The 22809-nt window shown below is 38.8% G+C and overlaps 1 protein-coding gene across 1 annotated transcript; it reads right to left on the reverse strand.

The window, feature by feature from the left end:
- Positions 1–20152: 20152 nt before the first annotated feature.
- On the reverse strand, positions 20153–21690 carry LOC122011183. The gene is made up of 2 exons (XM_042567595.1): positions 21504–21690; positions 20153–20583 (listed from the first exon to the last, which is right to left on the reverse strand). The coding sequence occupies exons 1-2, from the start codon at positions 21688–21690 to the stop codon at positions 20153–20155; spliced, it is 618 nt and encodes a 205-aa protein (XP_042423529.1).
- Positions 21691–22809: the final 1119 nt, after the last annotated feature.

The raw sequence follows: 22809 nt of genomic DNA on the forward strand, positions 1-22809 counted from the left end.
TCAAAACCATTCGTAGTTCTGGGTAATCCCACTATGAAATCCATGGAAATATCCTCCCACTTCCATTCTGGTATCTGTATGGGCTGCAAAACTCCCCCAGGTCTCTGATGTTCTGGCTTAACCCTCTGACAGGTTAGGCAGGTGCTGACATATCGAGCGATGTCTATCTTCATCCCAGGCCACCAAAAACATTTCTTCAAGTCCTGATACATTTTGGTGGAGCCAGGATGCATCGCATAGGGAGTCTTGTGAGCCTCATCAACAATCTTTCTTCGTAGTTCCTTCTGATCCGGAACACATAGCCTGTCACCAAAATACAACACCCCGCTATCTGATATTCTGAATTCTCCACTTTCTGTTCCTGCTACTCCTTGCTTGATTTTCTGTATTTCAAGATCCTGCTCCTGAGCTGTCTGGATGTCACCAAGCAAGGTAGACTCTAATGTCATAGTAGAGAGCTGTCCGACTATGAGCTCGAGACTGAAATCTGTGATCTCTTTCTGTAGGGGCGGTGCCATGGCTACTAGAGATAATAGGGTAGCGCTGTACTTCCTGCTGAGGGCGTCTGCTACCCTATTCGCTTTTCCTGGGTGGTAGAGGATATCTATGTCGTAGTCTTTGACTAGTTCTAGCCATCTGCGTTGTCGCATATTCAGATCCTTCTGAGTGAAGAAGTACTTCAGACTCTGATGATCTGTATACACTCTGCACTGAGCTCCATACAAGTAATGTCTCCAAATCTTGAGAGCGAACACCACTGCTGCAAGCTCAAGGTCATGAGTGGGGTAATTCTTCTCATAATCCTTAAGTTGTCTGGAGGCATAGGCGATCACCTTGCCATCTTGCATCAGCACTGCTCCTAGTCCCAACTTCGAGGCATCACTATATATGTCAAAACTATCTGCGTTCTCTGGTAGAGACAGAATAGGTGCACTGGTCAATCTCCTTTTCAGCTCACTGAAACTTTTCTCACAGTCCTCTGTCCACTGAAATTTTCTGTTCTTTCTGGTAAGAGCTGTCAGTGGGGAAGCTATCCTGGAGAAGTCCTCTACGAATTTCCTGTAGTAACCTGCTAATCCCAGAAAGCTTCTGATCTCACTGGCGTTCTTGGGTCTTTTCCAGTTGCTCACAGCTTCTATCTTACTGGGGTCTACCATGATACCATCCTTTGAGATGATGTGACCCAGGAAAGACACCTGATCTAACCAAAATTCACATTTTGTGAACTTGGCGTACAACTGGTTCTGCTGAAGGGTCTGCAGTACTATTTTCAGGTGCTCTGCGTGTTCTTCCTGAGTTCCTGAGTAGATAAGAATGTCATCGATGAATACAATAACAAATTTATCTAGGTAATCCCGGAATACCCTGTTCATGAGGTCCATGAAAGTAGCTGGAGCATTTGTCACGCCAAAGGGCATGACTACGAACTCATAATGTCCGTATCTAGTCCTGAATGTTGTCTTGGGTATGCCCCCTTCTTTAACCTTCACCTGATGATAACCTGATCTGAGGTCTATTTTAGAGAACACTGCTGAACCCTTTAGCTGATCAAACAGGTCATTTATTCTGGGAAGAGGATACCTGTTCTTGATTGTGACTTGGTTCAGTGCCCGGTAGTCTATACACAGGCGCATGCTCCCGTCTTTCTTCTTCACGAACAATACAGGTGCTCCCCATGGTGAGTGACTAGGACGTATGAAGCCCTTGTCAAGCAGCTCCTGTAATTGCTCATGAAGTTCCTTCAGTTCTGCTGGAGCCATGCGGTAAGGTGCTTTGGAGATAGGATTTGTACCGGGAATGAGCTCTATCTCAAATTCGATCTCCCTGTCTGGTGCTAGGCCTGGTAACTCTTCAGGAAAGACTGCTGGGTAGTCACACACGACTCGGACCTCTGCTAGCTGTTGGTCCTTGTCCTGACTGGTACTGACTACGTGTGCTAAGAACCCCGTACATCCTGAATCCATCAACCTCTGTGCCTTCATAGCTGAGAGAAACTTTTTGGTCTTTCTCCTGGGTTCCCCGACGAACTCAAACTACATTTCTGCTTCAGGTTGGAATATGACTTTCTGTTTACGGCACTCGATGGAGGCACCGTATTTGATCAAGAAGTCCATCCCGAAGATGACGTCGTAGTCGGTCATATTAATCACTATCAGATCGCAAAAGAGCTCTCTGTCTACTATAGTGACCGGCACTGCTCTGAGCCAGTGCGTAGATGCCATAACTTCTCCTGAAGGTAAGGTCGTAAGGAACTGGCTATTGAGTACCTCTAGAGGTACTGCTAACTTCTCAGTAAATGCCCTGGATATGTATGAATGGGTTGCCCCAGTATCGAATAAGACAGTTGTACTTTGCTGTAAAATACTAATTTGACCTATAACAACTGTCGAGGCATTCGCTGCATCCTCTCTGGTGAGTGAGTAGATCCTCGCATTGGTCGTAGTTGGAGGGGCTTCTAATCTGCCCTGGCTGATATGTGGACCATCTAAAGCGGCCTGCATCTGATGTAACTGAGCTGGCTGGCCTCCATACTGAATCGGCTGTGGCTGAGGAAGACTGGTCTTGTTTGGACACTGCTTGGCCATATGCCCTTCCTGTCCGCATTCAAAGCATCCTCGTGTACCCTTACAACAAACTCCAGGATGGAATTTCCCACAAGTAGCACACTTTGGATAACTGGGTTGCTTGCTGGATAACTCCCTGGTTTGCGCTTGTTGCTGGAGTTCCCTTTCCAGTTAGAGCCATGGGAGTTGTGGCCCTGCTGTTTCTGAATGCCTGAGCCTCCTTGGCCTTTAGCTTCTGAGAGGACTTGCTTTTGCTGCTTGATGCTATTCTGGTAATGTTCAGTGATTAGAGCACTGCTCACTAGCTCTTCTGTGGTTTGTGGCCTATGAACGCCACCAGCCACATTCATTGCTATTTCCGGCCTCAGCATCTTGAGCATCAACCGGATAAGTTCCCTTTCTGTGCTGACTAGTTCAGGGCATAGACGAGCCAATCTATTGAATTTCTTCACGGCTTCCTCAACTGATAGGTTGCCCTGACGAAACTCAGTGAACTCGTCATAGTGGCGGTTTGTAACCCGCATGTGAAAGAATTCCTCAAAGAACTCCTTCTCGAAGTCATCCCATGTCATCTGGTTTACTGGGCGCTTCGCTCTAATTCTCTCCCACCACATACGTGCATCTCCTGTCAGACAGAAGGAGGCGCACTTCACCTTCTCATGTTCTGGCCAGTCCAGAAGCTCCATCATACTCTCCAGTATTTTGAACCATGCCTGAGCATCCCATGGTTCACTGCTGCCTGAGAAGTTCTCTGGTTTGACTCTTTGCAACTGGATCAGATAGGCTTCTCTCTGGGTTCCTGTTGCTGGGGCCACTGGTGCTGCAGGTTGGACTGGTGGAACCTCTAAGACCGCTGGTGTCGCTAAATTAGGCTCCGGGGTGATAGTAGGAGTGTTCTGCTGATTAGCCTTTAAGGTGACTATTTCCTGTTGTTGTTCTGCTAGCTGCTGCTGTAGCTGAGCCACTAGTGCTGTAAGGTCTGGGGGAGGCACTGAACTGCCTGCCTCATGTTGGGGCTCAGTGGCTGGTGCCCTTCTAGCTGGGTGTCCTCGTGCCATTTCTAAAGACATGCAGGACATACATGACTAACACAAGCATAATAGAGTAACTATTGTCATCATGTTAACTACTATCATAAACAAGCATGCTGTGGTTATATCTAAACATAGAAACAAGAAGCATAAAGAAAGTGAGAGATGTTCTTACTTGGAAGCTGCAGGTACAATGCTGATTTGTGTGTAGGAAGTATGGAAACTGCTCTGAGACCACTCTGTAACGACCCGCCTTCTACTGACTAGGCTGTAAGGCCGATCGTCACATTATGCTGTGATAAATTACTATTGCAGAAATCTGGATTGGTTAAAGTTTTGCTAAACTGATTTCTGTAAAATCTGAACTTAATATTCTAAGGGTACGTAGGAGTTGTACATGTCCTGTTAGCTATAACCAAACATTTCAATCGATCCATGAATCGATTGGGCTGTCGGATCGATCCAGTGATCGATCCAGCTTGATACTGGCACGGAGAAAAACTCTGGATCGGTCGGCTGACCGATCCATAAACTATTTTGCTTCTGTATGCGGCTGGATCGGTCTACCGACCGATCCAGGAGTGCACTGGTTGGTCGGTAGACCGATCCAGTGGCTCACAGATCGGTCGGCTGACCGATCAGTGAGCTTCTGTACCCTCTGCTAACTCTCTGTTCATGACTGGATCGGTCAGCTGACCGACCCAGTGACACAACCTAATTCTGATCGATCTGTAGATCGATCTGGGTTTCTGATTTCGAATCAAAACCCCTGATTTCAGCACTATTTCGTGCCCAACTCATACACAACAAGTCTATAACAGCTAGAAACATTTTTAACATGTATTAGCTAACACTTTAAACATGATATCACGCATGGTTCACTAATTTATGGCATGCAAATGTACTATGTGAATAATAATAAGGTTCTAACAGTTAACTAATTTTGCTGAAAGTTCTAATGCATAAATAAAGCTTGTTAGATCCCTAAGATCTTTTATTCCAAGTTCCTTCCACACACATCTTCATCGCATTGTCCTCCAGCCTCCGCTAGTCCATTTTCCCTTTACCTTTATCTGCAGTATAAGGAAAAAGTATCTGTAAGCTTAAAGCTTAGTAAGAAACCATCTATCTCACTAAAACATGCATTCGATGCAATATGCTTTTAAAACAGGCTGTTTGAAAGTGCATTGATTAGACTGAAATATGGCATATTATCATACATAGAAATCAAAGCTGGTCATGGCATACTATCATCTAAACATGTGCAATAAAAGCTGAACATGAACACCAAAGCATGGCATACAAAGCTAACCATAACTATCATTTGTAGCAACAAGGAAAACTGAGCTGAACATGAATTAAACTAGTCTAGAACTGAATCCAAACTCAACTAACATAACTGATCTTTGTGAGTTTTTGAAAAACTATAATATAATAGATTAAAATACATAATCATACTGCTAATGGGCCCGGCAACTGTACATGCTATGCGCGCATCCTTAACTAGACCCGGGGATGCAAATCCCGAATTTAGTAAGGTTTACTAGGTTATCTAAACCTAGGGACCGACTATGGGAGCCCAGCCCAATGGATATCTAATCCTGTACAGTGCCACTACTGAAAATAAAATACTGAATCATAGCTAATTAATTTACCTTGCTTCTACTAGGTTATCTAAACCTAGAGGCGACTGTGGGTGCCCACCCATTGGACCGTAGTCCCATATATGCTGTGGCAAGGCTAACTAAACTATTTAAATGCTTCTATTGCATTTACTGAGCTATTAAAATGCCTAAGTTGCATTTTTCTGTGCTAAATAATTTAATTGAGCACTTAGTATGCACTAATTCACATCTTTGTGCCGAAAGTCTACATATTACTAAACTAAAACATGAAATTCACACGGAAGCTACTTATACTACAAGTGAGGGGTTTCTTACCTCCTGTTCGTAATTTCTTACGATTCTAATCGCTAGGTTTCATGGAGGAGAGATCTCTTCGACGATCTTCTCGCGTCTATGCGTTCCTCTCGCGGAGGGGAGCGTCCTCGTGCCCTTGGAACCCTTGGGACAGAACCCTTGCTTGTTCTTGTGGTTGGCGCCGAGAGGAAGAGAGGAGAAGGGAGGGTTGCGGCGTGGCTAGGGTGAGGAAAAGAGAGGTTGCCGATTAAAAATAAAACCCTCACTTAATAATTTCTTATTTATAAGTGGTAATTCTGGCCCAACCTGAATATAAACTTAATTGTTTCCCTTTCCTTTCAGCACGGCCCTGCTGGGTTCACTTGGTTTACTAAAGCTATCTATAAGTCATAGGGTTCGCTAGGTCTCGGGTTCAATTCCCGCGTAGGCTATTTTCGTTTTCTATTTATTTTTGCTACTTCCGCTATCCTAAAAATTCCGGAAAAATATCTAAAAATTCCAGAATAATTATAGAATATTTCTAATATAGTTTTGAGAATTTTCGGGCGTTACATCTAGTTTGGATTGTCAGGCTTAATATTGTTGGTTGCTTCCCGGAATATCGCACTGGTTCCCCTATATAAAAAGTTTGTACAAGTCTTGAACCTTTGCTAACAACCTATTATATTTTTTAGAAATTAAACTTGGAATCACAAACATAACTTAACATTATTGATTCCAAATTTAACTTATCTATTCTTAGAGCTTTAGACTTGAATCGCAAATGATGCTTAACATTATTGATCTAAATCCACCCATGTTACAAAGTTAATTAAATATTTATTTCAAAGATCGACTTCCAGGTTAAACATGGCGAGGCACTAGGCCTTCTTGGGTATGGGATCATCTGCCACTTCTTAGACAAAGCCTTTAAACGAAATTCATTATTTAATCTCCTTACAGTAACCCTAGGTTTAACCACAAAGAATAATTGAATCACAAGATTGAAAAACAAAAGAAACACAAAATCAAAACATAAAATCGATTGCCTAGAATCGTTAGCCTCTTGTGTTTGGTAATTCAAAATCCGTACAAAGAAAACTAGTATAATGTGGAACAAGACAACTAGTTATACCTTTCTTTGTTAATAAAAAACCTCTTGATCTTCTATTGTATTTGTAAGATATCGCAAAATAAATAATAAATGCTATTGGACGAAAAATCTTATAGAATTTTTCAGAAATTTTTAGAAATTTTTCGGGATTTAAACGGAGTCCGTATGACCCGTTTTGAGAGGATGGATTCGGGGTATAGAGAAAGCCTATTTGGAATACCCAATTTAAGTGGGAGTTGATTAAGGAGTGAACTTTGAATTAAATTGGGCTAACCCTAGGTATTTAACTAATTTCCCCCGATTCCTTCTTCTCACCCAAACCCGTTTCTTCTCCTCTCTTCGCATCGTGTCGATTTTCCCTCTTTCTCTTGCGATCTCGCCGCCGGTCACTGAGCATCAATGCCGACAGCCTAGTCTTCGTTCTCCTCTTGCTACACAATTGTAAGGGGTGTTGATTCATCACCATCGAAGTAATTCGACCTCAGCGTTGCTTCTTCCATTCCTCCTGATCCCATCACCTCGTAGATCGTCGACAATCACGGGCTGCTTGATCGTCGGCCGTCGCCGTCCCTCCTCAGTTTCGATCGTGCGACGCTGTTCCACCTACCACCGAGGCTTCCTGCCTTTCTTCCCGAGTAGCTGGCCGCAAGGGGGGAATCTTCGGCCAAGAGGGGGTAAAGGCGAGCCCTAGCTGCTTCTTGTGGATGTCCAGCGCCTCCTCGTCGTCAGATCTTGGATCAGGGAGGTCCACTTCACTGGATCTCGATTCCTTTTTCTCGTCGGTGTTGATCAGCTGCTGCTGGTTTTTTTTTCATTGAGCGGTTGTAGATTCGGCTTGGGTAAGCTGTATTTGGAGCCTTGTAAATTCAAAGATCTTGTGTAATTTGTTTCCCCTTTGTGATTCTCTTTCTGATCCAGATTAGGAGGAGGAATTGGATCAACATATTAGTGGATTTCCCTACTGCCAATTACAGTTTCTTCACTTCTTGAAGTTGTAGAGGTCACGAGTGAAGAGGTAGGGGTTCGATTGAGGTAACTATTATCTTGTTTATTAGGGTTTAGCAATGCACTGCTTTATGGATCAGTTTTGGACTGATTCTTGGAAGATTTGGTGTGTGGGTGTTCTTGTGTAGTTTCTGGACAGTGGAGTGTAGCGCTGTTAGGTACTGGAATTGGCTGCCCTATCTCAAGGTGAGTGTATTTCAGTGATGCACTTCTGATTCTTAGTACTATGTTACACAATTAGGTTTTCTATGGGTTGTAGGGTTTTGTTCATGCTTAGATATATTAGCATGTATTGTTGAATCCATGTTGATATTGGATTAGGGATTTTGGATAGGAAACTAAGGATATGGGTGAAAATTTAAAGGTGAATCATGTTGGGGTTTGTGATTGATTGTGGTTTGATTATTTGGTTGATAGGTTGATTGCATGATTATCGAATTGGGAGGTGTTATTATGATGTTTGATAGAATTGGATTATTGATTTGGAGGATTAATCGGAGATCATATTTGATTGGAGTGATCCTAATTGGGTTAGGGTTTTTATTTAGCTATTTAATTCATATGAATTTAGCTAAATAAAATATATCTATTGATTGATCGCAGGACTTGGATTCGGGATGAGCATCTCGACATGGAATTTCCAGACATGATTTACGTATTAAGGTGGGTATTTCTTCCTTGGCCTCTATGTAGATTTTCTTGTACTTAGTGCATGGTTATTATTGGATGAATTAGGTTGCTTTATCTTATATCATGATCGGTTGTTGTTTTTCCTGCATGATACTTATGCTTGACCCTTTTGATGATCTATTTAATTCATATACAGTCTTCACTCTTGATATCTACTCTGTTGTGATTACACGTGTAGAGTATGTCTTATAAGGATTGTCGGGTTGTTGGTATTACCATGCTGATTGGGTATATGATGTGGACTGCACATAGATGGGTATGTGTTATAGGAGTCATCTTGTTGACCGTGCATTTACATGTGGTGTGTACATACGTATTTGTTATGTACTTTTGGAGGAGTTGGGTATATATATATATATATCATGTTCATCATTCATTGCATCTGATGACTATTGTCTCCCTTGTGGTTGAGAGAGTCATCAGTTTGATTTAGCGCCGCACACTCGGCCACTCATGGGTAGTGGTAGCTGGAGCAGTTGCCGCTCATCCTGTCGGGCCACCCGGTCACGAGGTTTAGTGAGATCCGGCGTTGTGAGCAGTCAGGGACCCTGATGCTATGTAGTTAGATAACTACTTAGCATTCTGTCTGCCTCAGCTGCTTTATAGCAGTTTGGAGTATGAGGCTTGTACGGTTGTCACGGACCTAAGCCTCTCGGCCATACTGGGGTCGTGGTGTCTGGAGAGGTGTCAGGGGTGACTATGGAGCATGCATACGCAGTTATTATTCCTGCATTTGATGCACGGTGCAACTGCATTTGCATACATGCCTAGTAGATACTAGTTGCATGTGATTGTCGTTGTTGCACTTGATTGAGATATGGTTGTTGCATTTGGTTGCCATGCTACATACATGTCATTTATTTTACATGTACATGCAGTCGTATTTATATTGCACAGGTGTCACGGGTATATCTGTTGCAGGTCCAGTGAGTTTACTGATCTTTATACCTTGCGTCGATTTCAGATTGGGTATGTATTTACCATTATGTTAGTAGTGGTTTGTGCAGTTTGTATGTCAGTTATGATTATGTCGGGTTATTACGTCAGGTATGTTCAGATGCATTGGTTATGATAGTATGATCATGTTCTTTATTTCCCTACTGAGACTGTATACTTGTGATCTCTATGTTTGTTTATGGACCATGCACTATCTTTTCTATTACCTGCTGAGTTACCTATACTCACCACCACATGTATATCTTTATGTTTTCAGGTAGATGGTTGGAGTGTCGCTCGGAGTATCCTGTCTGCCGGGTCCTACGTCACATCCGAAGATCGTGCTTGTTTTCTTTTGTATATTCTTTTCTTATTTTTGGCATTGTATTTGTGTTTAAGTCGTGCCGGCATGCATTGTATTTATTTGTGTTGTGTGGGCTTTCCTTCATTTTTTCGCTATGTTTTAGTACAGCCGTGTGGGTTGTTTTATATATAACTGTGTGGTTGTGATTGTTTCATTCCAGCCGAGTGGGCTGTTATTATAACTGCGTGGTTGTGTATATAAATATTCCAGCCGCATGTGGCTGATGTATTTTGCTTGTATGGATGCTTCAGATTGTCACCGGTACAGGGGAGATGTTGTCGGATTTTTATTTGGCAGAGACTTCTTTGGGGGCGTGACAGTATTCCTCTCATTCTTTTGGACGTCGTGTGTGCGACGATCGACCAAGAAGAAATCCACCAAAGCCTTCCTTGCTTCCAAGTTTCGACCACCACCACAATGCTCCAAGTGATGTTAGAAAACAATGCTTCCTTTCTCTACTTCTTCACCTCCAAGCAACTCGCCACCAAGAGCTCCACAAGAGATGATGCCGCTGGCCACAAAGAAGAAGAGAAAGAGAAGAGGAGGGGCCGACCACCAAGGATGGAAGAGAGGAACAATAGAATAGGTTGTGTATCTCATGAAGGCACCCCCTCCCTCTCTTTTATAATCCTTGGTGAATCCAAAAAAGGAAAGTTTTATAACAAAAAATAAAACTTCCTTTTATTCCTCTCTATGGTCTGCCACACCATGTTTAAACAAACAAGGAAAGATTTTAAACAAAATTAAAATCTCTCTTTTAAAAATCCCTTTTATGGTTAGCTATAAAAGGAATGTTTTATAAATTAAAATCTCTCTCTTTTAAATCCTTTTATGGATATCTATAAAAGATAAGATTTAAAAATAAAACTCCTTGTATATTATGGTTACAAAAAAGGAAAGTTTTTTTAAAAAATTAAAATCTTTCTCTTAACATTATAGATATCTACAAATAAGGAAAGATATCTTATCTCTCTTTTAATCCTTTGTAGAAAATCTATAAAAAGAAAGATCTTAAAATTAAAAACTCTCTTTTAAAACCATGTGGATAAAAACATAAAAGGAAAGATTTTATCAAAATTTTATTTTTAACAAAATCCCTCTTCCCTTTCACACTTGGTCGACCCCTTGCTTGGGCACCAAGTAAGGCTTGGCTAGCCCTATCCCTAGCTCCAAGCTTGGCTTGGTCGGCCCGTTGCTTGGGCTCCAAGCAAGGATAGGGGTCGACCCCTAGCATGGGCTAAGAGGCTAGGCTTTGGGTGGATATAAGGCTTTATATAAGAGGCTACAATAGGGGTCGAGAGGAGGAATTGGTTATGGTCTCCCGATGAACTTGAGCTTCCCGTGTTCGCCCCGAACACTCAACTCAAGTTCATAAATAATAACTCATACCACTAAAGAGCTATCATTGAACTACCGCATCAATCCCAAATTACATTTTGGGCTCCTTTTTATCATGAGTGTGTTAATCTCTCTGTGTTTAAGATATCGAATGTCCACTAATTAAATGAGTTACTGACAACTCACTTAATTAATATCTAGCTCCAAGAGTAGTACCACTCAACCTTATTGTCATGTCGGACTAAATCTACCTACAGGGTTTACATGACAATCCTTATGAGCTCCTCAAGGGGGCATCATCAACCTAGATTACTAGGACACAGTTTCATTCTATAATCAACAACACACCATATAAATAATATCATTTCCCAACTTATTTGGCCTATTGATTTATCGAACTAAATCACACCCTTTGTTAAATTAAAGAAATAAATATTAAGTATACGTGCTTGTTATTATATCATGATTAAGAGTACGCACTTCCATAATAACAGAGGTCTTGTTCTTTTAAAGAGTCAGTATAAAAAGAAACTACCTCAAATGGTCCTGCTCAATACACTCATAGTGTACTAGTGTAATTTATTAGTCAAGATAAACTAATACCTAATTACACCACAACCACTCCAATGGTTTGTCTCATTCCATCTTGGTTGTGAGTAACTATTTATAATTTATAAGAAACTGATAACATGAACTTCTTTGTATCTCCTCACACCATGTTATCTACAATATAAATTAAACGGACAACTACACTTAGCATAAATGTAGACATTTGACCAATGTGATTCTTTATTTCAAAATAAATGTTTACAAAAAGCTAGGCTTTTAGTATACACTCTAACAAATATGTCCCTTCTTGTTGCAGCTATAGCAGGTGACTTCGGGCTTGGTTTTTGTTTTTGACTAGATTACCTTCTTGATCTCACATTTTGTGAAGCCCTTCTTCTTCATGTATAGTTTTCGTATCAGTTCCACAAGTTCAACGGTAATTTTATCATCTTCTTTAAAGTCAGATTCATCTTGGACTTGGGTTCGGTTCGACGCTTATTCCTAAACTCCTTGGTCTTGTTTGTACCTGCAACTAACACAATACCTTTTTGGACAGAAGTGCATTAGTCTATTCATGCAATTCAAATTATGAAAATAGCTCATCTAGTCTAATTAAAGAAAGGTCCTTGGATACTTTGTAAGCATCTACTACCAATGCCCAAAAGGTATTCCTTGGAAAAGCATTTAACGTGTACCTTATGATATTACGATTATCTACCTTCTGACCAATCCTGTGTAGTCTGTTAAGCAGGTCTTGGATCTGAGCGTGGAGTTATTTGCTAACTCACCATCCTACATTTTAATGTTGTATAACTTATTTAATTTTAAATCTCATTTGCTTACATTAGTGTTAGATGCACCCTCGTGCAACTCGATTAGCTTTTCCCATAATTCCTTAGCGTTGTTGAAGGGGTTGAGCTGGTTCAACTCTTCTTTGGTTAAGCCACATTGGAGAGTTTTAGTGGCTTTCACATCAGCTTCAATCTTCTTATAGGTTGGTGCATCCCATTTGTCGCAGGAGATAAGAATTCCATCTTCAGTGGGATATGTCAATCCCGTCTAAATGATTATCCATATTTCCACCTGCATTTTGAGATGGCACTCCATTTGGCTCTTCTAGTAGTTGAAGTCTTCACTGGAGAAGAGTGGTGGGCATGCAATGCTATAACCTTCTTGGTAAGCCATTTGAAAAGGAAATCTTGCACACAATAAAATATGGAAACTTATCCCAAGGCTTAGTCTTAGATTAGTAGTACGGTATAAAGAATTTATGAAAATCTAAAGAACTCGAGTGGTGTTGCACCAACTTTGAGAAACAACACAAAATAATGATTATGAAAAATTAATCGAAAGGGATAATCGTACCGATTCTGATCGACTCTGAAAAATTTAAAACTAATATCATGAAAAAATTGCTTGAATGATGGTTTCACCGATTCAAAGTGGTTCCACTCTGATACCAATTGTAGGATTACTGTGATAGAGGGGGGGGGGGCGGAATAGCGCTGACGGCTTTCACGTTCATTTAAAATCAATCGAAGTAAAATGCACAACAGAATAAAGGAAGGGATGAAAAGAAATAATGCTAACAAATACAAGTTTTACTTAGTTCAAAATGTTGTACCTGAGGTACTGGTTGAATCCTTTTTTTATAGCCCCCTTCGGGTGCCTGGAACCTCCTTCGGGCGCCCCCATAGGGCTGACATGGCGTGCTCTCATTAAAACTCAATCCGGCAAGAGTTATCCACCTCCGGGCGCTCGGACCACCTCTGGGCGGCCGGATCGTGACATAGCCCCGTCAATCAGTGTACTCCATCTCGGTGTACTACTCATCTTTTGGTCGTCCAACTGCTTGGAGTAACTCTAAGTGCCTAGACCACGAGGGCACCTAGCCTGGGCTGTTACTTCGGCGAAGGCTTCTCGGGAGCCCGGAGTAACTCCGGGCGCCTGGACCACCATTTTGCTAGCTCCTTCTTCCTACAAAATAAGGTTAGTCCAGACAATCATATGTAAAGAACGATAAGTTTTGACACCCTTCGGACTATCTGGTCCTAACTTTGAGTTTTGCTGAAACTCTAGGTCGGACCGATACCTACTATTTCCTTTTCAGGGAACGCATCGTCACCTACTTCTCTCAGGAGAGATTACCTTTTGTCAGATCAATCCTCCAGACCGCCTGGACTTTTGCTCAGCATCCAAGATTTTAGGACTTTATGTTGAATGCCCAATTCATAACCCATCCAATCTTTCACCTGGTGTCTGCGACCCCGAGGATTTTCACCTATAGTCCTCGACTCTAGGATTTCTCCCAAAGTCCACTACTCGCCAAGACTTTGCTTAGTCCCCCAGACCAGGATTTCGTTGCCTAACAGTAGTTAGGACTTTCGACATGCCTAGCCTCAAATAGAACTTTCTTGCACACTCAGTCATACTTGTTAGATCACAAGATAGCTTAACTTTAAACCCTTTTCCATAATCAAAACTTAGGTTCAATCGTCTGGTGCTTCCTATACCAACAATTCCCTTTTGGTCCTAACAATTGGTATCAAAGTCTAGACCACTAAAAGGTCTAACCACTGACTGTACACAAGAGCTATAGTTTAATTGAGCCATGTGAGTAGAATATTAATCTAAAATAAAGGAAGTGGGGGCTCCCATGTCTAAATCAATAGGATCAAACACCAGGCATGAAGTCCTAGTTGCGGCTAGGCAAGGAAGTCCTAGTAGGTTGGGTGGACCAAGGGGCAGCAAGACCTGGTCGGTCGAGAATCAGACGTGGGAAGTTTATGATCCTTCATTTGAGGGGGGATTGTTGGGTTGCAAGGTTGGAAATAAAGTCCCACATTGAAAACACATGGGAAAGATCATGGGTTTATAAGGGAAAGATATCTCTATTAGTATGAGGCATTTTGGGTAAAGCTCAAAAATAAAGTCATGAGGGTTTATGCCTAAAGTGGACAATATTATACCATTGTGAAAATTTCTAAATCTCTTTTGGTCATAACAATACATATTTATGCAACTATGCTACCAACTAACTCACTCTAATTGACTAACCTTCAATAATACATCTGTTCCCATAACATTTTTATTCTTTTTAAAACATGTCTTCGCTTGCTGAATAAATATATAGACAAACATATCATTTTGGATTAAAAACAAAAAGAATTAACTATAATCAACCATATATTTAAGACTTTGGTTTTGACACTATCAATCTTAGCATGTTCGTGTTGTTGATTTGATGAGACTATGGCAAATTGGTTTGATGGGACAGGGGCTTCTATATCTTCTGGCTGAACAATCTTCTTTCCTTTTTCATTCCCTTTAGTCATCACTTCTACAGGCATAGGTATTGTAGTTATTTGTTTTCTATTAATTCTCTTTCTTTTAAGGCTTGTTCAAATTTATGAGTCAGTAGTGAGCCAGTACTCTTTCTAGTACATCTCTTTATTCTTGTATGTCTTGGAAGATTAGGCTATATGACCTCTTTATCTGGGGTAGGGGTTGCTCATGGTTCTTCTAAAACCTTTCTCTGCAGCAGTCTTTGGAGCTCTGTAATTTTATTTTCTTGTTTAGATATGATTCTATATTTTACAACTAATATTCTATCCTTTGCACCTATAGTCTTGTGCTTCTCAACAATATTAATGTTAGCATTACTGACACTCCTCTCTAGTAAATCAACAAGTTTCCTTATTTTTATCTCCTTCTCTTGCCTTACTCAACTCACCAACCAAAGTATGTATTTTAGCAGGTCGATCATCTTTTACTTTGAAGCATTATGATTTAACTTGCTCTTAAACATCTTCTGTAGGTTGATCCTGAACATCCTCTGCTACATGCTCCTGAACATCCTCTGCTTTCTTAGGAAAAGACACATTGACAAAATTCTATGCAATTTGCTAATCAATTTGCTCTTCAACATCTACTAGGAAATCAATTGATAACAAAATGTTCCTCTAAATATGATAGAAGTAAAGTTACTATTATTTTTTATGAAGATAGCTTTCCAATCACCATCTTTATTTTTTCTACACGTGAGATTATCCACTTCCATCAACATATTCTTAGAAGGGCAAAGTTCTTGTATGACTCTATGATTCTAACATGTTTACACATCCAAACATGCAATACAATAAGTATAGTTATAAATTTTGAATAATGAAGTTATAGTAAAATTTAACAACTTACAGTAAATAGGTGTGCAAATCCTTTTAGCATTAGAGTTTGATTTCCCTCAAGGCTCAGTGTCTTGGGCCTCTGTGAGAGCATCGCGCCAATGACCTTCATATGTGGGGTTATATAGTCATATACAACATTACACCAATTATATCTATCTAAATTTTTAAAATCATCTACACAATCAATTAGTGATTGTACTGGTAGTCTAGATATATGCTAGTAGTAGTAAATAACATGCGAATAAAAAAAATACAAAATAAAAAGTTGACAAAACAAAAGATCAGGTTCAGGAGATGGTTGTTTGTTAATGTTGATCAACTTGTTATCTATTTCATTCTTTGGACAACTCTGATCCATGAAATTTTGAAGGTAGAATGGGGTGGAGATGATATCCAAATGCAAAATGGTTTGGAAGTCCTAGAATCAGTGCAACATCTTTTCTTGAGAATTTATTTTTTTTGATTTTGAAAGATGAAACACTTAGCATGATAGTCTCAATTGTCAAACATATTTTGTACAATTGTCTAATGTTTGCATTATGTGGTATGTCTAGGGCCCAGAAAAATGAACTTCTATTTATCAACTTCATCTATCATTCCTTTGGTTGTAGTGATGATATAAAGGAGTTAAACTGGTGGACATTACTTTTCCATTGTATTTCCTTATGGTATACACAAAAAGTAGAGCTTTTATGGGAGGTTGAAGTATTAGACGTCATTTAATTCTATAAAAAAAAATACTTAAATCTTAGTGATAGGTTACAATGTTAGTTTTGAACAATAAAATGATATTTCAACTAGTTTTGACTAGAACATTATAGCAACTACAAAATTATAGTTGCTACAACATTCTAGTCTATGGTATAACCATGTTATAGCAGTTACGTTTTCATAGATACTACAACATTCTGGTCTAGGCTAACATGTTGTAGCAACTAAGAAATCATAGTTACTAGAACATGGTTAAACCACAGTCCAAAATGTTGTAACATCTATGAAATCGTAGCTGTTATAATATGGTTAGACCAGAATGTTGTAGCATATATGAAATCATAGCCGCTATAACGTGCTTAGACCACAATGCAAAACGTTGTAGCAAATACGAAATCATATCTACTATAACGTGGTTAGACTAGAATGTTATAGTAGTTATGATTTCATAGTTGTTGCAATGTGGTAGAACCACAAACAAGAGTGTTGTATCAGCTATGTTTTTTTAACTAGTACAATGTTGCATCTACTACAACAATGACATTTGGATGGAGGAGGAAGATGTTCAAGAACTCGAATGAGAACTGAACTGACATTAAAATCTAAACTTAAATAATAAGATGAGGCAACAACATGTAGTTAAAAGATAGACAATAGAAGATGGGCACGTACATGGAGTAGGAAAAACCAATACAATTGGGGTTTGTTCTTCTTGGTCAAAACTCAAACATTTCAAACCCTCCTCCTTAGGCCTTCATCATCTTCACCAATCAACTCCACAACACTTCCTTGCCTTGCTTGCTTTTGTCGTTCATCTATAATGTGTTCCTCCATATACATGCTCATCTTCTATTGTCTATCTTTTAACTGCATGTTGTTGCCTCATCTTATTATTTAATTTTAGATCGAAATGTTTGAGTTTAGATAAGACTTAGTGGCGGTGAATATGTATTACTTGATTAGATAACCATGAAAGTTAGGGTTTTATCGTAATTTATATATATGCATAGTAGTTAGCACTATGTGTATGTGATTTTGAGAGACTCCAATTATGCTCATGAGACGAGCGACGGTTATGCTTGTGTGGATAACACTAGAGGTATGAACGTACTTATCAGCTCCGATCAACCTAACTATCCAGATTCACAATGGTTTTACACATCAAGAGGTAAAATCTTATACCAATGATGTAATTAAAACTCGTATGGATCTCTGGTGAGTTCCCTATTATGCTATGTTTATTGTTTAATTTTTGCATGAAACCCAACATCAAGGCCACTCATAGCTGCATGAGGTGACCACACAGGTTGCTCGTGGCTATGCAAGGTCATAGTTGCACAAAGCAATCACATAGGGTTGCCCGCAGCTCATAATTACAAGCGCAAGAAAAAAAAAATTTCAGTAAGGAAAGTCTAAAAAATTGATATATTGATGGATTTGTAAATCCTTCTGTCCATTATTTTATAATGTAAACAATGAAAATGATGAGTAGTCCATTTTGTTAGACAATCTGCCGGAGATATTGAGGAATTAGCTGAATTGAAATTACAACTTCAACTTATCTGTGAGAGTGTCCTAAGTAGATAATCTCATATTGCCAAGTAGGAAGGAGCTGCTTGGGATGATTGAATTGCCTAGAAGACTAGGTTGTCTTGTATGACTGACTGCTAAGTCTGAGTATAGAGTTTGAGTCAGTCGAGTTTGACTATTGAGTTTGACAACCGAGTGTGACTACCAAGTCTAACTATCAAGTTCGACTACCGAGTTTGACTTTATGTGCTAATTGCTGAGTCAACCTAGTGTTGACTCTGATTGTTGACTGTCGAGTTAATCGATTGTTGAGTGTTGAGTGCCAAGTCAATGACTGCTGAGTGTCGAGTGGCCAACTATCAAGTATCAAGTCATCGACTGACAAGTGCTAAGTCATTGACTGCTGAGCCAAATGTCGAGTTCTTGAGAGTCAAGTTGCCGACTCAGGAAATGTCAAGGCCTATGTTCAACGCAATTTCCATGAAACAAATCCACACCACCTCTGATTATGCTTTGAGGTTCTCTCGGGTCATCTGTTTCCCAGGATACAACTGTAGACGGTAATTATCACCAAGCACTGGTGGATCATGGTGAACCAACAATGTACCCGAGTGTTATCACGAGTAGTTTAGTCGAGCAGGTGCACGATTGAGAGAAAATAATCAGGGAATGAAAGTGGAGGAATTCTTTTGATATTGCTTTTGCCTCTATTTTTCTGCTCTTACTCATGGCCTCCTTTTATTGGAGTGCTCACCCCTGGCTATAATGAATGGCCGAGTTATGGACATTTAATGTTGGGTTTAATGATATTCATCTGCCATTACTAATAAGCTATTATTGTGAGAGGTTACAGAATTTCCATTAACTTCAGATTAATGATTCTATTACACTCTTAAGCAGGTAGCAAAAAGAGATTTAGATGGTAAAACATTGGTTCATTCGCATGGGCAAATTCTACCCTAACCAGTCTGGTATTCAACGCCTGCAAGTTATGCTCATGTACAAGTCAACTTGGTTCAGTGCAATCTAGACCCTGAGTTTGCACCCCTTCTGCACACCAACACATGAGAGAGAGAGAGAGAAAGCCTCTTCCCATATATTTGTTCATATCATCAATGTTTGCGCAACAATATAAACTAACCATAATGCCTTGAAACTTCCAATATGAGACTAAACTCATACACAAAGGAGTCTTCTTTTTCTTTTTCACTTCATTTTTCATTCACATTTCTAACAATCCCTCACATGAATGGAAACCAAGTATGTGATAGCATTCAATAGTTAAGTCCAGTATGGGACAAGTACTTTTTACTCTTTGAACCTTCTCTTGTGAAGATCTACTTGCTTATAAGTTGATAGTAGACATGATATTCTTGAACTACTCTATCGATTATGCAAGTATAGACATATCTCACCCAAAACTCTTTCTGATACATCTCAGTTCTCATAAGTGTATTCATTCTTGGCCATGAACACCCCTGATTTTGTGAGAAATTCTAAGAATTGTGCCTCTACTTCTCTTCGAAGTGACCCCACTTCTTTCTTACATTAGTGATCTCTAGATCACGAAAGGTCATTTGTTTAACATTCATCGTTCACTAATCTATTGGATTGTTCCCCTACAATGAGCAACTTTATCGATGCAGTTAGATTGCTCCTTTAAATCTAGTTCTTGGAATCTCCAGTCTACAGGGGCGGTCCTGAGAAAAACTAGGCCCGGGGCAAAATTATAGATTTGGCCATTTGGGCCCTCCCTCTTGCATTAACTTAAAAAATCAAATATATATTAAAACAATTAATTATATATCATAATCAAAGTAAATCAAAATATGTAATTAAAGAAACTATATATTAGAGAACATTTTACATGATTTCTTGAAATAACTTATTCAACAATTAATATTATTTAAAATGTACTCTTCTTGCATTTTTTGAAGCAAAGTCATCAATTATATCGTCATATGAGATATCCTCCAATATGTCTTTTTCCATGCAAAGGATCGCTAAGTCATTCAATCTCTCTTGACTCATTGTAGTTCTCAAATAAGATTTCAATAATTTTAACTTTGAAAAACTCCTTTCAGCTGATGTTACAGTCACAGGAATAGTTAGTAAAATTTGATAAGCAACCACGACCATAGGAAAAATATCCATTTTCAATGCAAACTCTAAAATTTTAATGGTCGTCCAAGATTTATTTGTGTCATATGCTTCCAAAGGTAGCATCTCTTGCAACATTCATAATTCCAAAAGTAGATCGTATGCATCAATATCAGACAGATCATCCTTTTTTAGAGCAGATTCAAGATTCACACAACATTTTCTCAAATCATCTTCATCCAATGCCATTAACTGTTCTCCATCGAACAAGAATCCAAACATCTCTTCAAAAGTATTCAATTGCTCAAACCTACTCGTCAACTCCATAAGAGCAATATCTACCACAACAAGAAAATAATCAATCCTAAAGCATTCTTCAGCTTTTTGTGGTTCTCTTTCAGTATTGGCAATCTCATCAAATTGTCTTTTTCTAGAAGTTTGTCGTGGCTCAGGAAATACAGGATCAACTCCTATATTGGAAGCAATTTCTTTAGCAGAATTTATGGCTGATGCAAATCCTTTTCCCCTATAATTCTCAAAAAAAGAAACAAGCCCTTTCAATTGTTTCACTGCAACATCAATTCGCATCGTTTCAGATTGTAAGGATATACTGACCGAGTTTATGTTGTAGAGAATATCATACCAAATTACCAGCTTAACAAAAATTCAAAGCTGCTAAGTTCATGTGTTGCTAACAATCTAGCATCCCTGGATAATCTTGCATCATCAGTTAAATCAGCTACCTTAAGTAAAGCTTCTCTGATTTTCCCAACTTGTGATTTAATGGCTTTGACACTTTCGATATGACTTTCCCACCTTGTGGTGCACAATGACTTAAGTGCCAAATTATCCAAACAATCAAGTAAAATACTCCAACATTTTGTAGAATTGGAGAACACTGTATACATGCATTGACATGCTCCAAAAAAAGATTTTGCTTTAACACAAGATTTTGCCATATCACAAATCACCAAATTAAGACAATGACTGCCACATTGTATGTAAAAGGCTCTTGGATTTATATCAAATAATCTTTTCTGAACGCCTTGGTGTTTTTCTTTCATATTAGAACCATTATCATAACCTTGTCCTCTAATATTATCAATATCAAGGCCAAGAGAGTGTAATGCATCACACAATTCATTGAAAAGACTCAATCCACTCGTGTTTCCAACATTCAGAAATTCTATAAAGTACTCCTCAATTTTTACAGGAATACATGACACATCAACACACCGTATTATTAAAGTCATTTGTTCCTTGTGGCTTGCATCAGGAGTACAATCAAGTATCACCGAATAATACTTTGCTTTCTTGACCTTTTCAATGATTGCACTTTTCACTTTTAATGACATATTTGTTATCAACTCATTTTGAATTTTATGACTGAGGTAATGATGATGAATTTCTTTTCCTTTAATGAGCCAAAGATGTTCTTGCATTATAGGATCAAACTCGGCAATCATCTCAATCAAGACCAAGAAATTACCTTTTGAACCATCTTCCAAGTTTTCATTCTTTCCATGGAATGCCAGGATATTTTTAGCCAAACATTTTACCACTGCTACAATTCTTGTCAAAACCCCTCTCCAACGATATGTTTCATTTTTAATCTGTGCCTGCAATTCTTTATCAATTGTTTCATTTTTCCTCAATCTCACCTGTAACTCCACCATGGATCTTAAATTAGCAAGATGTTCACGACATTGTTCGTGTTCTCTAAGTTTCTCACTTAGATGTTTCCAATCTCTAGATCCCTCTTTTGCTAATTGACTTCGTGATTACGGTGTTTTGAAAAGCTTATAATAGAAACAAAATACTTTATCCAACTCTTTTGAATAAACTAGTCATTTTCTTCCATGATTTGTTTTGTTTGAAAGCAATCTATTATAATGTTTTGAGGAAAAATGTTGACCAAATTCATCATGAGGGTATTCAAAATTAACTTCTCTAATTGGGCCTTTTTCAATGAGTAAATCCCTCATTTTTGTATCAAGGTCATCCCAAACTCTTGGATCAAATATATTTAGAGAAAGATCTATGTTTCCATCTTCCTCATTATTATTTTTATCTTGATCCATATCTTTAGTATTTGCAACATACACATCTTCTATTTGTTCTTCAGAATGATTTGCTGGTGTGCCTGATTATTTAAATCATCAATCAAATTTTCTTGCTTTGTTTTTGTTTCCTTCAAAATAAATTTATCCATAGAACCTTTCATTGATTGAGTCATCTTCTCTTTTGTTGCTTTTTTTCCTTTTAGCACTTCCGGAGGAGTATTTTCTAGGCATCATTTTTCTTTAAGTTCTGGTACACCAAGTACAAACACAATAAGATAAAAGTGATAATTTAATTTCTGATATAACATAGAAACAAAAAAAATAAAATAAATCATGTTTTGCTAAGGAATTTTAACACAAATAAAACTTAAAAGCAAGAATAATCATGCAATTTCTAAAAATGACTAACAGGAAAAAAACATGTATGAACCTATAACACAGATTATCATTCATAGAGAATTGAAATGTGCAACACAAACATTGCAATCTGATCGAAAATACTAGAATTGTGTTATCTGCTGATATAGCACAGATCCAAAATAATAGAAAAAATAATACCATGCAACATATATTGATGATAACAAACAAAAAGGCTATTGGAGATGAAGAATAAGATAGCAAAATCCATTATACCTTCCTCGTTACAGATCCCTTGACAATTTCAATCCGGTTGTTCTTTTTTGATCAAGATGATCCAATACTAAATACTTTTGGGGTCCAATTTTACCTAAA

This window comes from Zingiber officinale, chromosome 8A (genome assembly GCF_018446385.1).
Source record: "Zingiber officinale cultivar Zhangliang chromosome 8A, Zo_v1.1, whole genome shotgun sequence".
In the NCBI taxonomy this organism is placed as follows: Eukaryota; Viridiplantae; Streptophyta; class Magnoliopsida; order Zingiberales; family Zingiberaceae; genus Zingiber; species Zingiber officinale.